This window comes from Medicago sativa, chromosome 5 (genome assembly GCF_051527215.1).
Source record: "Medicago sativa cultivar Bolivia chromosome 5, Bolivia_mono, whole genome shotgun sequence".
Taxonomy (NCBI): Eukaryota; Viridiplantae; Streptophyta; class Magnoliopsida; order Fabales; family Fabaceae; genus Medicago; species Medicago sativa.
In genome coordinates this window covers 67,970,355-67,992,489 of record NC_140753.1, presented here as the reverse complement: position 1 = coordinate 67,992,489, position 22,135 = coordinate 67,970,355, and the positions used below count along the sequence as shown (strand labels likewise).

General features: G+C 35.0%; 1 protein-coding gene across 1 annotated transcript; it reads right to left on the bottom strand.

The window, feature by feature from the left end:
• Nucleotides 1–5,557: 5,557 nt before the first annotated feature.
• Nucleotides 5,558–9,602, bottom strand: IBR5 (indole-3-butyric acid response 5). Its single transcript, XM_085709358.1, has 5 exons — nt 9,148–9,602; nt 7,269–7,368; nt 6,763–6,820; nt 6,446–6,552; nt 5,558–6,160 (listed from the first exon to the last, which is right to left on the bottom strand). The coding sequence occupies exons 1-5, from the start codon at nt 9,382–9,384 to the stop codon at nt 5,850–5,852; spliced, it is 813 nt and encodes a 270-aa protein (XP_085565484.1). The 5' UTR covers nt 9,385–9,602; the 3' UTR covers nt 5,558–5,849.
• Nucleotides 9,603–22,135: the final 12,533 nt, after the last annotated feature.

Sequence of the window (22,135 nt, the reverse complement as noted above, 5' to 3'; positions counted from 1 at the left end):
GAGTTTGGACAAACTGTAGAGACTAGAGAGTGATTCTAGTGATTGAATTTAGATGTCATATGTTTTTGTTTTGTTAGGGTAATTTCTACGACCAACCGTGGAGATTGATTTCTTGAGAATTTAAAACACATTAATTTAATAGTATTCTCTTATAGATGGTGGATTTCTATACGTATGAACCGTTAATATTGAATAAATTAGTTCAGAAGTTCTAGTTCAATTGACAAAAATACCAAAATTGTAAGGTTGAATGTTGTGACCTAAGTTCAAATTCTGACCTCCATATGTAAGTTTCAATATTTAATTTGTCTATCTATCAAAAAAAATATTGAATAAGCTATTATTAAAAGAAAGATAGGATGCATGGCCATATGGAATAAAGACGTAGTCATAAGACTAAATTTAAAGCATTTAGGAACACTTATATAAAGTTTTTTTTTTTAAAAAAAAGGTAAAATGAGAATACTCAATTTCTTTTTTCTTTTTATTGAAGTGTTTAAAGCATTTATGTGTGTAAACCAAAGTAATTTATATTTGTATTTATGATCAACTAAAAACTATCCAACCATATATTTAAGGAACCCAAATTTCTTACCACGCAGACCACACTATTTTTTGTTTGGGTCATGTTAACTTGTGCCCTTAAGGCACATGTTAAGCAACCTAAATAGAGCAATTTTGCATTGGAAAACACAATATAACAACTTTTAAGAAGTTGAATGCACGCCTTTTGATATGTGTATTTCTATAATGAGTATCTTAACATATGCCTTGAGGGCACAAGTTAACTTTAGCCTTTTTATTTACCTACTAGTTAGTTTTTATATCAAATTTCTCGCACACAACACAATACATTAAATATTTTCTGTAAAAAAACACAATACATTAAATATGTCAAAATGCATTAAAAAAACATAATTACTAATTCAAATAGACTACTACTACCCACACACATTATATAATAATTTGAAAGTGACCTCCTTCGTTTGAATTTGAACTCGGAACCTATAATTTTTTTTAAATTTTTTTAGCTAAAACAAATTAAGTTACCAACCTCAGTCTTGCACATTTAATATACTCATCACAAAAAGTTATCGATCATAATAAAATTTTGCCAAAGAGAAACTAATTATAAATTTTAATTTCTGGCAGGACACCTACTATATGTTAGTCAAAAGAGTAACAAGTGGCACCCTTCTACATGATTTGAATTCTTTTAGGATCCAATTTTTCTGCACTCGAGTAATTTTTACTAGAGTTGCAAATAACTAGTTATAGTTATCATTACACGTGTAACTAAAAATAGCCAATTTTCACATCTTAGTCCTTAACCAAATTCCTACATTATAGTCAAAATCTTATATACACATAATTTCTTTTAATTATTATTACAAGTGATATTACCTTAAGACTAGTTCTAATTAGTCTAACAAGCAAACACGTTCCTAACCATAACTTTAATTTCTCTAAAAATAGTAAACAAAACACTCTTTAAATTCTCAACATTCACTCTTCTAACAAGCTAGCATATTCTCTAACATTAATTCACAACAAAAGTAGTGAAAAACAAAAAGTAGCAAATAGCAATATCAATATGGCAATGAATGCAAAGACAATGATTGTGTTTGGTTTTGGAATGCTTCTTGTAACATTTTGGTGCATGAAAGTAACTGAAGCACATGAAGAAGCACCTGCAGGATGTAACAGCAAACATTCAGATGCAGGTGAAGAATGCGTAGATGAAGATGATTCTCTTGGATTGTATTCTGATGTTGATGACACTTTTAGATCTGCAAAGAAACATATTAAAGCTCATATTCATGAAGGAATGGTTGGTGATCATGATGATTCTCCTGATGTTGCACACAACAATGTTAATGTTTTGGGACATTGATTTGTTTGGATGATGATGTTTGAAGATTCAAGAGAGGTTTTTATCTGCAAGTGATGAGTTGGGTTTAGTTAGAATAATCAGTTGCATTTAGTTGCAAATCTTAGATTTCCATTTTTGTTATGTTTTTTTGTTTTGTTTTTTGTTTCCCATCTTTATTGTTATGCAGAATTCATTTTAATTTAGTTAAATTCCATTTATTTTTGTCTAAGAAGTTTATATATTCACCAAAAAAAGTTGTGATCATAACAAGTATGGTTAATTACATATGTTTTCCCAACTTTATAAGTATACATTCATATACTTTGAATTTCTCACAAAAACATATAATTTTGTGTCTTATAATTAATAAGACCTATCAAACATGTATCATATCTGGATAAGATTTGAGTCTTTCTTATTTGGTAGTGATTTGAAAAGCATGTTATAAAGGTAATTTAAATCGTTACGGAATATATGATCCGGGTATATGTCGGGAACTATCCAACACGAATTGGTATCAGATGCATATCGGACACCGGTACTCATCCATTTTAAAGAATATATGTATGCATTGAGTAAAGTATGATCTGCAGAAAATAATTAGTGGAGCAAGACATACTAATAAATTTTGTTAAATGGAAAATTATCACTTCTTCTCTTATATACAATTCAGTTGGTCTGTTCATGATCTTGTGTCATAGTTTAACTTGGCTAAGAATATTATTTATTACTTCAGCTGGGTAGGGTTTGTCCCAAATAGAGCTCCATGGCCAATCTTTTCAGCTGGTTTGTTTGATTTATGCGATGTTATTTCTAATAATCTTACTTTCACTTAATACTTTAATTTTAGATCCAAACAAATTGATAGAATTGGATCTGCTCACCTTCTTTTGTTTGAGGAAAATGTTGTGTACACCCTATTGTGATGTATACATCATGAGATAAAAAGAAATAAAAAATAAAAACGTGATAAATGTAATAGATTGATAATGTGATAGGATGAGAAATAAAGATGAAATATGATATGGAATGGATGTAGGAAAATTATAGTGTTTAAATATCAATGTTGTTTATTTGACTTCAAGCATTTTAGTAATAAACTATTCAATTTCGGTTCATTAAATTAATAGCTAATCAAATACTTTCATTTTGCAAAGAAAGTAAATTAAAGCAAATTAAAACTATTTATGTTTCATTCAGTGGTGGAGCTAGACTAAAAAACTCGAGTGAGCCACTCTAATAAACTATAGCATATAAAATTAAATACGCATATTATATTGTGTAATAAACACAAAATTGATCGTCAAACAATTAAACTACATATCTTAAAAGAAGAGTGCTATACATAGCGAGCAATTGTCTCACGACTGCATAGCGAATTCAGTTCAACCAATAAAAATTTTTGCTGGCCGGAATAAAGGGGGGTGGGGTAAATGGTTAGCCAATCAAAACACTTGAAAGTCGTAATCCATGGGCTCGGGAAGATTTCGCTTGATTTTTTTTTCGCTCAATATATCATTTTCCATCAGGATGATTTTGCTTGATTTTTTCCGCTCAATATATCATTTTCCATCTTAAAATAATGCTAAGCTCACCGAGTGATTTGTAATAATTAACAATAGGCAAAAAAATTCTTGTATTTTCAGAAAATTGATGTTGCAAGTGAGTAAGTTGTTAAATGCAAGATGATTATACGATATTAACTGTTAGATATTTTAGGTTCCTTCAATATAATCTGTCAAAAAAAAAGGTTCCTTCAATATAAGACTATTATTAATTGAATATTCAGGGTTGATTGTAACCCACCTATGTCCATGAGAAGATCCACCCTAGTATTCATTCATAAATTTAATTAAATAAAATTTACTACTAAAACTGATTTATTTCTCTTTCTTGCCCTTCATTTTGTAAAATAAAGCTATTTTAAATACTAAAGTTGTTGCCCTTCATTTTTTAGAATAAAGCTCTTTTAAATATAAATAAAGTAATAAAAAAAACAATTATTTGTCCAACCGATAAGGAGTTGATTATCTTAACCAGATTATCTGACTAAATATAAACAAAGAGTACTTTGAGAAGTGTAAAAAAAAAAATCCTTGAAATTATGAGTTCTTTTCCTCATCAAGCATTACACATATTTTTAAAAGTTAAGATCTGACCAAGTCAAGATTAAAAAACGTTGACATCTTTTGGTCGTTTAATAAAGTACATTGATTAGTCATTTTCGAGGGATAGAAGTTGTACTTTTTCCTCTATTGTACCAAAAAATTACTCCATAAGGCTAAAAATTCAATCAAAATCGAATTGAATAATTGATCAGTGAAACTTTTTATCCTAATCAATGTACTTGATTCAAAAAAATAATGATCAGTATTTTTTTTTTTTTGGTGGAATTTACCTTGTGTGCTACTGTGGAAAATAATGATCAGTATGCAAATAGAGGAGTAATTTTTTAATTTACCATACAAACTTCATTATATCTCTTTTTAACATCATTAAAGGTGTGTTTGGAACAAGAGAGATTGCTGCGAGAGAAATAGCTGAGAGAGAAATAAGGGAGAGAGAGACCATTTCTCATGTTTGGGACAGCAGAGAAGTAGCAAAGAGAGACCAAATTCCTATGGGGACCCACACTTTTTCTAGTTCTCTCCCAGATGCGAAGAAATGTGATGGAGGAAGCAATGTTCCATTTCTACCCTTTAAAATTGATATTGTATTTCACAAAATAGAACATAGATCTAAGCTAAAGTAAAGATCCATGGAGGTTTTTACAAGCACGCAGGAAAGAACATAATGACGTTATCTAGAGAAATCAATTGTTGCTGGATTTTTTGGGGTGAAATTTGTGAGTGAGAGTAGATCTATTGTCTATTAGATGGATGAAACAAAAGCTTTCTTTTTGGTGGCAATGGTTGATGATGAGATTTTAGGAAAGGAAAAGGGATTGAGTTGAGAGTGGGACGGTGGGTGACTGAGATTTGAGGAGAGGTGGTTTTTTTTCCTTTCTTCCCTGTACGATGATGTAAGGCAATGTTTTAATGAAATAAAAAAATAGTTAGCTGATTGATATAAAACTAGAATTATAGACAAGTTAATTCATTAATTAATAGTTAAAGCTATTATTTTAAATCATTTAAATTAGTAATTAGTGAGATTAATTTAGTTAACTAAATCAAGTATTAAGTAATTTAATGAATTATTTATTTTATTTAAGTTTTTTTTTGGTAGTGCATTTATTTTATTTAAGCTAAACAGGATTAACTTAATTTTAGTCTATTCTTAAAAAATAGCAGGGGCATTATTGTACTTTTAGACATAATCAACACTTCTCTCTCTTCTATTTCTCTCTTCTTTCTCTTATATCAAACAACACATCAAATCTACTCTATTTCTCATCTATTTCTCTCTTTTCACACTCTCTCACCTTTTTCTATCTTCTCATTTTCTTCACACAACCAAACACACCCTGAACTTGGGAGATAATGTCACTACCAAAATAAATAAAAAAAATAAACACATTTTTTTCTTCTAAAACTTTGACAAGGGAATCAATTCTGAAGAAGTGTCCAGAAAAAACTCATATGGTCAGCCGACGCACTTCTCCACCACCGCAGAAATCAATGTTTTAAAACAAACGCTTAAAATGTGGCAGTCGCTTGCCGCGGCCAAATTTCGCAAAAGAAATAAACGATCTAAATTTGTATACTTTTATAATAGAATTTGTAGCATAAAAGAACTGGATAATGTTTAGTGCACAATGCCACTAAAACATGCTGTACTCAATACTACAACCATAGTGATTGATAACTAAGAAAATATTTGAAATGAAAATGAGAAAAAAGAACTATAGAATTGACAAGTTCCACTTATGATTATAGCACCTTGACATGAAACATGGCAAACTTGGTGTACCTTAACACAGCCAAAAATCGTCAAGTAGCTTAATCACACATAGGTGCTGCTGCTGGTCAGAGAATCAAGATCCATCCATCTGAATATCGGTAACATTAGGATTAGATGGATTTGTATTAAAAGGACTACTTCCAGTGACATTCTGACCGGCTCCGAATGTGAAATTGGTTGGAGCTATGTCGGAGGGTGCTCGAGAGAAAATTGAAGGAGTTGTAGTGCAGCCGAAGGCAGGAAGTGGAGCTATATCATTTGTCTTTGGGAAGCCAAAGCTAAGATGTGGCCCTTCTGCAGGTGAGAAAACAACAGGCAGCTGCAGACTGCTTCCCACTGATCCAAATAGCTTTTTTTCGTACTCCTGTAGTTGCTGGTGGGCACCTACATTAATAAAATATGGATGGATTCAGAAAGATGGAGTTTAATAATCACAGCTAAAACACAAATTTTAACTGGTTTGGCTCGTCTAAAGTGAGGGTAATGTTAATTGACAAATCATAGATGTGCTGAAGAAATATTAATCCTTGATGATTTTTACTACACACTTTAAAGGAATCAAACCCTTTCAACAACTAGGCCAGTAAAAATCTGTAATCAACTAACACCGAAATCTGACGAGTTAACTTGAGATCTGAAGCAAAACTGAAAACAGTGAAACAAACATACCTTCAGACAATTCAACCGCAGGTCTACGTTCCTTTACCCACTGATAACTCTGTGGTAGTCTCCATCCTCTAGACTTCATCAGGTAGCCAATCACGACAGCTGGGGACCTACCAGAGATATATACATGTAACTCAGAGAGAACTATAATATATACATGTAACTCTAATATTGCCACTGCATCCCAATTTGCAAGACTGGTGTCAACTATAATAATTATTCTTTTAATGTTGTTTGCACCATCACTAACTAATTCAATCTAATTAGTGTCAAATGTCACTGCCATGCTTACAGTTATATATATTGGAGCAATATCTTACCTACTCTTTCCTGACATGCAATGAACCAGAACACGCTCCTTATCCCTCTCACATTGCTCTGCAAAATAATAATGCAGCGTTGGTTTTGATTTCATTATCATGTGTAAATAGAAGAAACATGTTGGACAAAAATTAGAGAAGTCAACAATGAAATAATTAATTTAATTAGTACTTTTAATTAGCGAAGTCAGTGAAAGAACAGTGTAGAAAAGAGACACTTAGTTTCTAAATCATGAACAAGAAAATCGTGAACGATAAGATACATTATTAAAGATCAATGCTATCAATTATGGATGACGGTAGCCTAAAATCTGCCAAAACAATGTCTCGTATGGCTGCAATTGTAGCTAAATAAAATTGAAAGCATATAAAAAAACTAATGAAGATACTAACTGATGTTTCAGCAGCATGTCTTATTTAAAAATTGTAAAACAACTACAAGTTATAAAAGCACTTTTAGCATTGATCAAGACATGTAAATTTTGAGCAGAGAAGAAGGAACATACCCAGAAACTGGTTTGCTTCCTCAAACTGGAAACTTTTGTCATCTGGGAGGCAGTGATAGGTAAATGAGTTCTTGTAGAGATTTTGACAAGAAGGGACAGTCTGCACAAACAGGAAATGCAAAGGTATATCAAAATAAACACTCAAGAAAATGCAAAGGTATATCAAAATAAACACTCAAGAAGTTTGTATGAGCAGATTCCAAGTACAATTTCCAAGGAACAAAAGAAATAAGGCGGCCATTATCATTCAAATTCCACAAAGAACAATAATGTTAGAGCTTTTCAAACACAGAGTTTCTATAACATGCAGAGTGGAAAGAACACCACACCAAAACGCCATTATAGAATTTAACTTATTTGTTCTATTTTTTATACCACCACCCATCCAAAATAACTCTCTTCCCACAAACAAACACAGACAGAAATTAAGTTATAAGTTCCATTTCTTTTTTCACTCAAAATACCTAAACCAGTCCAGCCACTTCAGTGTTGTCAATCGCAGAACACAAAAAAATAGAGGTTTGTTTAAATTTTGCTAAGCTAGATTGCGATAGCGCTGTTATAGCCATTAGTTAATAATAAATTGTCCTAAATAGTATATTGTGGAACAAAAGCGACTGTTCAAATTCAGCTGCACAGTAAGGCCGCTATTTGACAACACAGAAATCGATTCACCAAAGATACAATATCAATCCCATTTGTACTTGATCCTTGTATATACATTTAGTAGGCCAAATTAACCTCACAATGTGCCTTTTGTGAGAAAAATTAGTTTACAAGATCCCTAGCATAGGAGATAATATGACTGACAAAATCCACATTGTAGGACCTCACTCCGAACAAATTTGTGTCAATTAGAGGTTTGATATGATCAATGTGGTCAAATAGCGGCCTTTTGTTGCTAAATAGCGTCTATAGCAGAATTTAATCAAACCCTATTTCGCAAACAATTTAATACAGAATGTTGTCAAGTAGCGGCTATAGCATAATTTGATTAAACTCTATTTTCCGCAATCCACGGTTAACAACATTAAATATAGCAGAATTTGATCAAACTCGATTTTCCGGGATCCACCGTTGACAACACTAAATTTAAAACAATCCACAACAATCCAAATGCATAAACGCAATCTCACCACATTAGACCAATCAAGAAACCCATAAATTCACTACAAAATATCAAAAAACATGCTAGCAGAATTTGATCGAACTATATTTTCCACTACCGACAATTCACGACACTAAATCTAAAACAATGCACAACAATCCAAATACACACACAATCCCACCACATTACACCAATCAAAAACCCATAATTTCATAAAAAAAAATCAAAAATCAAAAATCAAAAAACAAACATCATCATCATAAAAAGGCCATTGAATAAACACAATCTGAATTATCAATTCAATCATTCAAAGAAATATAATATAAAAAACCAAAACAAAACACTCCTTAGTGTAGCGGAATTTACAACAACAACCAAGCCTTATCCCACTAAGTGAGATCGGCTATATGGATCATGTTACGTCATAATGTCTATTACAAACCATATTTGGTTGCAACTCATTATGTAGCGGAATTTGAACAAATTAATATTTTCAAATAGCAATTATGGCACGGTGGCATAGCAAAATTTGATAAAACCATATTTTCCATGATGCATAATTGACAACCCTAAATCTAAAACAATACACAACAAACCAAATGCACAAACACAATCACACCACATTAAACCAATCAACACACGCATGATTTCACAACTAAACATCAAAAAACAATCATAAACATCACAAAAAAGCAATCATTAAATAAACAGAATCTAAATCATCAATCCAATCAATCAAAGAAACATAAATATAAAAACCATCATCCTTACATTGAGAATACGTGAAATCCCTTGAGTTTTGAGAAGCTCAGACCGTGAAGCATTATCATAGCTTCCCAAGTAAAGAAACTCCGGCAAGATCACAGAAGGAAAAGCACTAACTTGCAACGAAGTTTTCTCCGATCCAATCGGAACACTATGACCACAAATCCCACACACTTCACCTTCTTCAACTTTGTGATAGTGCCCACATACCCCACAAGGGTTTTCCCTCTCTCTTTTCCTCATTATCAAACCGACCCAGATCAAGAAACAACGATTTTGAATCAAATCAACGCTAAAAATAAAATCTTTTCACGATTTAAGAACGACCCAGATGAAAAAAAATTAGATTTTTAGAAGATTAAAGTAAAGGGTTTTGAAGAGGATCAAGAAAGAGGTTTGTTTTGTTGTTTTACGAGGTAGTGAGAAATAAGGTTTGTGTCGTCAATCGTCAATGAAATTATAATTGATTGATTGATTGTGATTGTAATTTATAGAGATAGAGATAAAGATGAATGAAAGAAGTGAAAAAACGGTGAAACCTAGTTTTTTGGGTTTTTTGTTATTGTGAGTAAAAAAAAGATTGAATATTTGAAGGGATTGAAGATTCTAGGTTATGCACGTGAGAGGTGAATGAGTGAATGATCTATGGTTTTTTATATTCCTAGATCTAGTGTTGTACTTTGTACCAAAACTAGTGTAACACTCAATGTGCTTTTAAATTTGAAACAAATAAAGTTTGATATCATTTTAATTTAAAGTTTAAATCAAATCTAATATAATTCTTAAGTCAAATCAATTTTGATTAATTTTATTTTTATTTCGTGGAAATTACACATGAATATTTATGGTATTGGAGACATTACGTTGTGTCGTTAAATTTTTTTAGATGACAAAATTAATCATCGTAAACACAATATTCATGGACTTTGAGACATTTTGTTATGCACGACCTTTTGAATTCTATGTAGAGGGTCAACAACCTTTGGTTTTAGGAAGTTAAAAGTGTCAAATGCAATGTTATAAAAATATGTTGATCGTTAGAACATGCTTGCTCATGTTTGACCAATTTGTTTGACACGGCTATGAGGGTTGTTTATCCCACCATAAAAGCTCATGTTCCTAATTCCACAAGTGGTGAAACACTAGTAAAATGTTGACATAAGTGTCGATCTTCTATCAATACATGATAGAATTTTATTCGCATTTTAAGTTTAATGTTCATTATGATAAAGATAGATTGTGGTCTTTATTCAAGAAAGCAAACACATGTTAGTAGACAATAAAGTAAGGTCATCATATGGGTTTTCCTCATTTGTTAAAGCACGTGCTTAGGTAATTTGGACAATGATTATTTATTTATTTATTTATTTGGTGGATGGAAAAACTAATGAACAAGGTCTGGCGACATACTCTCGAGCGATTAGAATATGCTAAAAGACTAATATGGGCTAAATCAAAAACTTGCCAAACAGAATGACCTCTCAGAGCCAAAACGCATCCATACAAGTGTTAGTTTCACGATAAATATGTGACACAAATATTCCATCCAAAAAGATGAAGAGAAATGGCCTCATTAGCAAAAGACCTAAGACCGGAAGAAGTGGATCTTTTTTGAATCATACAGACAATGTGACTGAAATCAATTTCTAACATAATATTCTCAACTAATTTGAGCTAAGGGATAAAGATTAGAGGTCCTGTATGTTGGAACAAAATGTGTTTAACAATGAACCTTAAAGAGTTTTGATGATAACAAGGTATTAAAAATTGTAAATTGGACTAGCTAATATTTGTTCAAGTGTACAGGACCATAACTATAAAGTTACATCATCATTGGTTCTGAATGAGCAAATAAAGAGCAAAGGAAACAACAAAAATTTGAAGCTTGGACGCTCCTGAAGGCAACTTGTTACTGAAGAGAAAAAGCGCTCCTGAAGTTAAGTCGCTTCTGAAGTAAGGATAGTGCTCCTGAAGACAAGAAGTCCAGAAGTCATATCATCAGAAGCTGCATCATCAGAAGCTGCAGAAGTCATATCATCAGAAGCTGCCTCATCAGAAGCTATTTCACCAGAAGCTGAATCTCAACTGGATTTGCAAAAGATTCAAGAATTGAAGAATTATCAATGCAAAAGCTGTCTATTGGATTCGAAAACACAAACAAAGGATTAGTGGAATTTTGCAACGGTCATTTCAAAGGTGTTTGAAGGCTTGTGCTTGCAATTTGGACGAAAGCGTTGACATTGTACTTTGTACGAATTGTACAACCACGTTCTCCACTACTCTGTTTTGTGTCCACGCTACAAGACAAGAAAACAGCTCCAGAATACGGTTACGCCTGCATAGATGTTTCCTTGGATAAGGAATGGATTTCAAATTTGTTCTTCATAGGACAACAACCAAATCAAGCAAAAGATCATTGGTGAAAGATCAAGCTTCAACAACGACTCTTTGGTGTGCTGGCAATTTCACAACGTCTCTTTCACACCTCTATATAAAGGAGTGAAGACCTAGAGATTTGGTAATGCATGAACGCTGAACGAAAGACTCATAACATTTTTACAAGTATCAAACCTCTGCTGAAATTGTTCTGCATTCACTTAGAATTTCTTTGTCTTATAGTCATATCTTAGAAATTCTTAAGTCCATTGAGTTTGTATCTGATTTGTATTGTGAGCACCTCTGATTGTATATCAAGTGTTCAACCTTAAACAATTTTCTGTGTAATTTTGTTTAGTTAGGAAGTCTCTTGCTTGTGTGCTTGAGCAAAGGAAGTCTCTTGCTTGTGTGCTTGAGCAAAGGAAGTCTCTTGCTTGTGTGCTTGAGCAATTGTAATCAGATATTACTCTTAGTGAAATCTCCTTGGAAGTGCAAGGGGGACTGGACTACTTCCGGATTGTGGAAGGAACCAGTATAATTGCTTTGTGTCGTTCTTCTTCTCTCTCTCTGTTTTTTCCGCTGCATTTAGATTCTGATCATCACTTCAGAAACTGTCTCACTTAGCTTCTGATCAGTGTATTCAGTTGTTTAGGAGAAACGAAGAATTTTTCAAAACACAATTCAACCCCCCCTTCTTGTGTTTTTTCACCTTCAATTGGTATCTAGAGCCTTGGTCTGTTGTGTAACACTTAACCGTGCAACAGTCAAAGATCTGAGAAAAACATGACTACTCCTCCTCCTAATGGTTCTGGTTCTAGTGATACTAGCTATAAAAATGTCTCACATGATTATAGTGATAGTAAGAAAACCAGTGTTGGAAAAGTTCCAAAGTTCAATGGAGATGCTGAAGAGTTCTCTTGGTGGAAGACCAATTTTTACAGTTACATCATGAGCCTAGATGAAGAATTATGGGATATTCTGGAAGATGGTGTTGGTGATTTAGTCCTTGATGAAGAAGGAGCTGCTGTGGATAGAAAGAAACATACTCCAGAACTGAGGAAACTCTACAAGAAGCATCATATTATCAGAGGAGCTCTTGTCACTGCCATACCCAAAGCGGAGTACATGAAAATGAGTGACAAATCCACTGCTAAAGCTATGTTTGCTTCTCTCTGTTCAAATTATGAAGGGAGCAAGAAGGTCAAAGAAGCAAAGGCTCTTCTGCTTGTACATCAGTATGAGTTATTCAAGATGAAAGATGATGAAACTATTGAGGAGATGTACTCAAGGTTTCAAACCTTAGTTTCTGGGCTACATATTCTAAAGAAGAGCTATGTTGCTTCTGATCATGTAAGCAAGATTCTCAGAAGCTTACCTGCCAGATGGAGACCGAAGGTGACTGCCATTAAGGAAGCTAAAGATTTAAACACTTTAAGTGTCGAAGATCTTGTTAGTTCTCTCAAAGTTCATGAGTTAAGTCTTAATGAACATGAGTCTACTAAGAAGAGTAAATCAATAGCTCTTCCATCCAAAGGCAAGTCATCAAAAGCTCTCAGAGTGGTTGAATCTGAAGAGGAAGAACAGTCAAGTTCAGATTCTGAATCAGATGCTGCTGAAATGGCCATGCTCTCAAACAGACTTCAATATCTGGCCAAGAAGAACAGAAAGTTTCTCGCCAAAAGGGGTAACTCCAGAAGCTCAAGGAAAGAAGATCAGAAGGGATGCTTCAACTGTAAGAAGCCTGGACACTTCATTGCTGAATGCCCTGATCTTCAAAGAGAAAAGTCAAAGGACAAATCAAAGAGGTCTACATTCAAACCAAGCAAATTCAAGAAGCAGATTAAGCAGAGTTTAATGGCAACCTGGGATGATTTGGGTAGTGAATCTGGATCTGATAAAGAGGAAGCTGATGAAGATGCAAAGGTAGCTGTTGGGTTGGTAGCAACAGCAACTTCAGAAGCTGGATCAGATTCAGACTCAGAAGATGAAAACGAGGTATATTCCAAAATTCCCAGAGATGAACTTGTTGAGTCACTTAAAGAACTTCTTACACATTTTGAAGTAAGAACCAATGAGTTGAAGGATTTAAAAGAAAAATATGCTGATTTGGTACAACAGCAAAAATCAACTTTATTGGATCTGAAAGCTTCTGAACAAGGACTTAGGGGTTTTGACTTCATGTGTAAAACATATGTAGATCAGCTCAGGTTCTTATGTCAGAAGCTACAAGAAAAGTGTAATGAAAAACCTTTAAGTAATCATGAAATTGCTCTTGAAGATTTCATTATATCTGGCATTGACAGAAGCAGAGTAGCTTCTATGATTTATAGCATTTACAAGAACAATGGCAGAGGAATTGGTTTTCCAGAGGTGAAACTTGAGAAAACCAATCTAAAGTCTTGTTGTGAATGCATCAAGGAAGGTCTGAAAACATTCTTTGTACCAGAAGGGGCTGAGTTGGAAACTGTTGTTCAATCAGAACCTGAAGCTTCTAGTTCTAAGGCTAAGGTTATTTCAAAGCCAAAGAACTCTAAGTCAAAGGCTATGATCAAATCTGATTCCAAGACTTCAAAGGTGAGGATCCTGAAAAGATCAGAACCTATTCCTCAGAGTCTGGTGAAACCAAAATCTGGGGTTCTGAAGTCTAAGTTTCAGAAGAAGACAGTTACTGCTTCTGAAGTACCAAAACCTAAGGTGATGATTAATCAGAAGCAACCCAACTCACAGCACAAGGTACAAGAAGTGAAGAGTAAAGCCTTAAGTACTAACCTTCCAGGACCCATAGAACAATGGGTACCTAAAACTAAAAATGTCAATGATGCAGGTATGTCTAAGAGCAGTGCCAAAGCAAAGATCATGGTACCTAGACAGCGGTTGCTCAAGACACATGACAGGAGACAAGTCCATGTTCCTCAGCCTAACAATGAAAGAGGGAGGAAATGTGAAATTTGGAGGCAACCAGTCATGCAAGATCATAGGTACAGGAACTATTGGTAATTCCTCTACCTCAATTAATAATGTATGGTTGGTAGATGGTCTTGAACATAACCTTTTGAGCATTAGTCAATTTTGTGATAATGGTTATGATGTGCTTTTTGAAAAATCCAACTGTACAGTAATCAACAAGGAAGACAAATCCATTGTGTTCAAGGGAAAGAGAGTTGACAATGTCTATAAAATCAATTTTTCTGAACTGGCTGATCAGAAGGTGATTTGCCTACTATCAGTGAATGATAAGAAATGGATGTGGCACAGAAGGTTGGGACATGCTAACTGGAGGTTAATCTCTAAGCTTAGTAAGTTACAACTTGTGAAAGAGCTACCAGACATTGACTATCATTCAGATGCACTCTGTGGTGCATGTCAGAGAGGGAAAATTGTGAAATCATCTTTTAAAACCAAAGACATTGTTTCAACCTCAAGACCTTTAGAATTACTCCATATTGATTTATTTGGACCAGTGAGTACTGCATGCTTATATGGAAGTAGATATGGATTAGTCATTGTTGATGATTACAGCAGATGGGCTTGGGTGAAATTCATAAAGAGTAAAGATGTTGCGTGTGATGTATTCAGTAGCTTCTGCACTCAAATTCAATCTGAAAAAGAATCAAAAATTTTGAAAATCAGAAGTGATCATGGTGGAGAATTTGAAAATGAGCCATTTGAAGCTTTTTGTGAAAAACATGGAATTTTCCATGAATTCTCTTCTCCTAGAACACCACAACAAAATGGGGTTGTAGAGAGAAAGAATAGAACATTACAAGAAATGGCCAGAACCATGATTCATGAAAACAATTTACCAAAACATTTTTGGGCAGAAGCAGTGAATACAACATGCTATGTTCAAAACAGGATCTATATTAGACCTATTTTGGAGAAAACAGCATATGAACTCTTTAAAGGAAGAAAACCCAATATCTCTTACTTTCATCAATTTGGATGTACATGTTACATTCTGAACAACAAGCTCTACCTAAAGAAATTTGATGCCAATGCCCAAAGAGGAATCTTTTTAGGTTACTCTGAAAGGTCAAAGGCATACAGAGTGTATAATTCAGAAACACTTTGTGTTGAAGAATCTATGCACGTTAAATTTGATGACAAGGAGCTTGAAGTTAAAACTTCAAAGCAAGGTGGAAGTTCGGCAGAGATACAGGTTCCTGAAGCTACTCCAGAACCTGATCAGATAGCTGAATCTGAAGATAGTCCAGAAGCTGAACCCACATCAGAAGCGCAAGATGAAACAGCTTCTGATGAGCACAAGATGGCTCACATCAAGAAGATCCTCCCAGAAACACTTTCAAACACAAGTCTTCACATCCTGAGGAGCTAATCATTGGAAACAAAGATAGTCCAAGAAGAACAAGATCACATTTCAGACAAGAAGAGTCAATGATTGGACTAATCTCAATGATTGAACCTACAACAGTTGATGAAGCACTTTCAGATGATGGATGGATCCTAGCTATGCAAGAAGAGTTGAATCAATTTCAAAGAAATGATGTGTGGGATCTGGTACCCAAACCTCAGCACAAGAACATTATTGGAACAAAATGGGTATTCAGAAACAAGCTGAATGAGCAAGGTGAAGTAACAAGAAACAAAGCCAGGCTTGTTGCACAAGGGTATAGTCAACAAGAAGGCATTGATTACACTGAAACGTTTGCTCCAGTTGCAAGGTTGGAAGCAATCAGGTTACTTCTTTCCTATGCAGTTAATCATGGCATAATATTATATCAAATGGATGTCAAGAGTGCATTTCTAAATGGTGTCATAGAAGAAGAAGTGTATGTCAAACAACCTCCTGGATTTGAGGATATTAAATATCCTGACCATGTTTTTAAACTGAAGAAATCACTATATGGCTTGAAACAAGCTCCCAGAGCTTGGTATGATAGACTAAGTAATTTCTTAATCAAAAATGATTTTAAAAGAGGACAGGTTGATACTACACTCTTCAGAAGGACCCTTGAGAAAGATATTCTTGTTGTGCAAATATATGTTGATGATATAATATTTGGTTCTACTAATGCATCTCTTTGCAAGGAATTTTCTGAGTTAATTCAGGATGAATTTGAAATGAGCATGATGGGAGAGCTGAAGTTCTTCTTGGGCATTCAAATCAATCAATGCAAAGATGGAGTCTATGTTCATCAATCAAAGTACACAAAGGAGCTTCTGAAGAAGTTCAAACTTGAAGATTGTAAAGTGATGAACACTCCAATGCACCCTACGTGCAACTTAAGCAAAGAAGATGAAGGAGCTAAAGTAGATCAGAAGCTGTATAGAGGTATGATTGGTTCTTTGTTATACCTCACTGCATCTAGGCCAGATATTTTATTCAGTGTATGCTTGTGTGCAAGATTCCAATCAGATCCTAGAGAATCTCATATGACTGCTGTCAAGAGAATCTTCAGGTATTTGAAGGGAATAACTAATCTTGGACTCGTTTATAGGAAATCCTTAGATTATAAGCTAATTGGATTCTGTGATGCTGATTATGCTGGTGATAGGATTGAAAGAAAGTCAACCAGTGGCAACTGTCAATTTCTGGGTGATAATCTTATATCCTGGGCTAGCAAAAGACAAACAACTATTGCTATGTCTACAGCAGAAGCAGAATACATTTCAGCTGCAAGTTGTTGTACACAACTACTTTGGATGAAACATCAGTTGGAAGATTATCAGATAACTGCTAACAGTATTCCCATTTATTGTGATAATACTGCTGCTATTTGTTTGTCTAAAAATCCAATTTTGCATTCAAGAGCTAAGCACATTGAAATCAAACACCATTTTATCAGAGATTATGTTCAAAAAGGAATTTTAGATATACAATTCATTGATACTGAAAATCAATGGGCTGATATATTTACTAAGCCTTTAACTGTTGAAAGATTTGATTTTATAAAGAAAAATTTGAACATGCACTTTGTATCTGATTAAATGCTTGCTTGATCCTGAATAGGGTTTTAGGTTCTGAAGTTAGTTCAGAAGCGGTAGTCCATCAGAAGCTCTTTATTGAGGTTCTGAGGAAAACTCGCTTCTGATGATGACGTCAGCATCTGAAGTCCAGAAGCTGGATTTGTTGCTTCTGAATAGTTGAATTAGTGGAAACGTTGGAAGTTACCTTTTAAAAAGTAACTTCTGGCCCACTAACTTGGTAGTTACTCTGTGAACTTCTTACGTGGCCTGTATGTGTTGGTGTATAACTAAAAGGGCAATGATGATTTAATAGCTTTGAAAGTACTTTTCACGCGCCCCCAATTTTGTCATTAATGTTATGTTTGTTTGTCTCTTTTGAATTGCAATCGTTTTACTTTTAACACTTTGACAATTCACACACTACTCACTCACAACAAACACATTTGCTCTCAAACCTCTTGCGAAGTAAGCGCATTCTCTCAACCTTAGAACCCTAAAAAGTTTCAGAATCTACATCAAACAAGCAAAGCGTATCAGAATCTGGGTCCATCTACAAAGAAACGACTATGGATATTCCATGGAAATCCTTAATCGTCCAAGTAGAATCGCCAATGGACTTCACTTCACTCAAGAAGTACGAAGTGGACATGGAAGGCTATGTAGAAACTCAGAAACTGTCTGGATACTTCAACATGCTAAATGGGCCAACGTATGTGAACTTGGTCAAAGATTTCTGGTTAAGGGCTGAAATCGTCAATAGAAAGCCTGTGAAGACAGCAGATAAACCAGCTGGGTCGAAGAAAGGAAAGAAGGAGATTGAGTTGAATCCCACTTCCTTCAGTAGCCTTGAGATAAGGTCTGAAGTGATGGGTATTCCCGTAATCATCACAGAGGAGATAATTGCTAAAGCTTGTAGAATGGATGCAAAAGGAAGATTTCAAGAAATAGTTAAAAAGGATGATGTCCTGCTGCAAAACTACTACAACACTCTTCTGGGTGGTAACAAAGATGCTAAGCCTTCTGAAATGGAGATTCACAACAGAATGTTGGTGAAATTCAGTAACGATTGCTTCTTTCAAAGAGCAGGTGGGTCTGATCAACCCAACAACCAACAGAAGCTAGCAATCTATTTCATGACCAATCTGGAAAAGATAAACTTCCCAAGATATGTATTGGATCATCTCTGCTGGGCTATTAATGAAGGCACAGTCAAAGGAAGGAAACAAGTGCCCTATGGAAGATTGCTCTCTGAGATCTTTTATCAAGGGAGAGTGCTGGATTTATTGAGAAGAACAAGGGATGCTTCTGATAAATGCTTCGAAGTTTCTACTGCAGAAAAGACTATCAGTAGCAAGACTTTGCATTCAATGCACTTTTTCAAGACAGCTCCTAAAGATGAAAAGTGGTTGGAGATGACCACAGAAGAATCTGAGATTATCAGGGACTTTCCTTCCTTAGTTAAGGAAAGTAATCCTGAACACTTAGCTAGATTAGTAGCTGAGTACGTCTTGGAGGATGATGCAAGTTCTCAGGAGGAAGCTGCTCTTGCTAAAGGGAAAGGCAAGAAGGCCAAGGCAGTTGCTGTGTCAGAAGCTGCTGTTTCTGATGCACCTAAAGGGAAGAGGGCCAGAACTAGTTCAGAATCTGATGCTGCTCCTACTAAAGGAAAGAGGGCCAGAACTAGTACTGAGTCAGAAGCTGCTATTGCTAAATCTGAAAAGCAAAAAGTTGCTAAGTCTGAAGCTAAACCTGTTTCTATCAAGGATAAAGGAAAGATGCAGAAGGTTGGTGCTGCTTCTATTCCTCAGAAAAGAAGAAAAGGTAAGGCAGATTTAGTAATCACTGAAGAGCAGCTGCAAGAAGCTCTTGAAGAAATAGAGAAAGAAGAGGCTGATCCCAAGCTAAAGAAGAAGAAGGCTCCCCTTCAACTTGTGAGTCCTATGGTTGAGATGACTCCAATAAGGAAAAGGATGGCAGATGAATGTGCTTCTGATCTTATATCAGATAAAAAGGAACTAAAAGCACAATACATTCATCAAAGAGATGAAAAGCTCAAGGCTCTGGGTATGGAAGATTGTGATAGGTACTTCAAAGAGAAATTGGCTGAAGTAAGAGCCATTGCTGGTAAGTCTACTGAAGACAACGAGGAAGAAGAAATGATGATTATGATGGAGGATGCTCCAGAAGATGGAACTTCAGAAGTAGTTCCTCAAGCTGCTGGTCCACAGAAGATCACTTCTGAAGCTGACCCTGCAGTTGAGGTAATCCAGATTCCAGTCACCTCTACCCCCATTTCACCCCTTTCACCACAAGCAACTGAGCAAGAAGAAGACACTTCTGTCTTAGACAATCTTGCTCTCCACTACTCAGGTGAGTTACCTATAGACAAATCTACCTCAGAAAAAGCCTCTGAAACAACTCCAGAAGCAGCTGCTTCTGAAAATGTTGTTTCAGAAAACCCCCATCAACACACACCTGAACCACATAAACCCACAACACCCCCACAATCACCAATAGCTACCATTGACCCCCAACTCAACACTCAAACATCAACTTCACCACAACAACCACCAACTGAAATTGAACACTCCCCAGAACCAACTCCTATGGATGTTGACATCTCTCAAGTCAATGTTCAAGCCTCAACCTCTACCACACACATTGCTTCTGACCAGCCTTCATCTTCAAACATACAAACACACTTTACCATTCCAGTTCCTAACCCTGTTCAAGATTTGGAAATCAGTGATTCTGATCTTGAAACCCTTGAACAACCACCCACAAACATCCTGGAATCTGGATATATTAATTCTGAGCTTCTGACAATCCTTAGTCAATTGCATAATCTGGTGGATCAAAGAAGGACAATTGATCTCACAAGTGCATATGAAGACTCCTGGGCATCTCTTCAGAACCGGGCAGCTGAGCTTATTGAAGATATCAAGGCTAAATGCATCAGAGTCAAGCAGGCTTCAGTCAGAAGGCTAATGGAGCATTTGAATCAGAGTCTCAGAGTAAGAAGTTCTACACTGCTCCTGGCAAACCAGCCTTTCTTCTTAGAAACAGATTACTTAACCAGAGAAGCAAGGTTGTGTAAGCTTCTGAAGAAACAAATGGCACAGCAGCAACAAGAAGCTAGAGAAAGGGAACAAGCTCTTCTCCAGAGGCAACAACAGCTTGAAGAACTGTTGCAAAAGAAAATTGAAGAAATGGAGGAGATGAAGAAACAACAACAAACCAATCCTTAGTTGCACACCTTTGTGTTATTTTTGTTTGTTGTTTGTTTTCAAATTCTTAGTCCTTGCTTCTGAAACCATCTTGTTTTATTTTTATGCTTCTGAATGCTTACTGCTTCTGACTGCTTAGCTGCTTCTGATAATTGGATATTCATGTTCATATATTTTGGTCTGTTTTATTTAATTAATTTCTTGTATACTCTCTTTTGTTTGAGTTTTTCTCAAATCTTTTTGTCTTTTATGTTTTTTTATCTTTTTTTGATAATGACAAAAGGGGGAGTATATGTGACAAGTATTTAAAGGCTCTGAGCCCCATTAATGACATTTGAAATTTTTGAAAAACTTCTATCATTTTTTTTACCTTATTGGTATAAGCTATGAACGAACGAAGAAGTATCAAAATTCAAGTAAAATTAATTGAACCATTCTTCTTATCTATAAGTTAATTCTTTCAATGATTCATTTTTTTTTAAAAGCTCTGATAATTTTTTTTTGTGCGAAAAATGAATTTAATTAACCTGGATAGAAATTAGGGGGAGCTTACAAACCTCACCTTAAAGACTATCAGACTCAGGGGGAGTTTGAGCTTACAAACCTCAGACTCTGAGCTTACAAACCTCAGAACCCCAAAGTCAACTTGTTAATTAGATTAACAACAATTGATCAATTTTAAATACTTTTGTTTGTCATCATCAAAAAGGGGGAGATTGTTGGAACAAAATGTGTTTAACAATGAACCTTAAAGAGTTTTGATGATAACAAGGTATTAAAAATTGTAAATTGGACTAGCTAATATTTGTTCAAGTGTACAGGACCATAACTATAAAGTTACATCATCATTGGTTCTGAATGAGCAAATAAAGAGCAAAGGAAACAACAAAAATTTGAAGCTTGGACGCTCCTGAAGGCAACTTGTTACTGAAGAGAAAAAGCGCTCCTGAAGTTAAGTCGCTTCTGAAGTAAGGATAGTGCTCCTGAAGACAAGAAGTCCAGAAGTCATATCATCAGAAGCTGCATCATCAGAAGCTGCAGAAGTCATATCATCAGAAGCTGCATCATCAGAAGCTGCCTCATCAGAAGCTATTTCACCAGAAGCTGAATCTCAACTGGATTTGCAAAAGATTCAAGAATTGAAGAATTATCAATGCAAAAGCTGTCTATTGGATTCGAAAACACAAACAAAGGATTAGTGGAATTTTGCAACGGTCATTTCAAAGGTGTTTGAAGGCTTGTGCTTGCAATTTGGACGAAAGCGTTGACATTGTACTTTGTACGAATTGTACAACCACGTTCTCCACTACTCTGTTTTGTGTCCACGCTACAAGAAAAGAAAACAGCTCCAGAATACGGTTACGCCTGCATAGATGTTTCCTTGGATAAGGAATGGATTTCAAATTTGTTCTTCATAGGACAACAACCAAATCAAGCAAAAGATCATTGGTGAAAGATCAAGC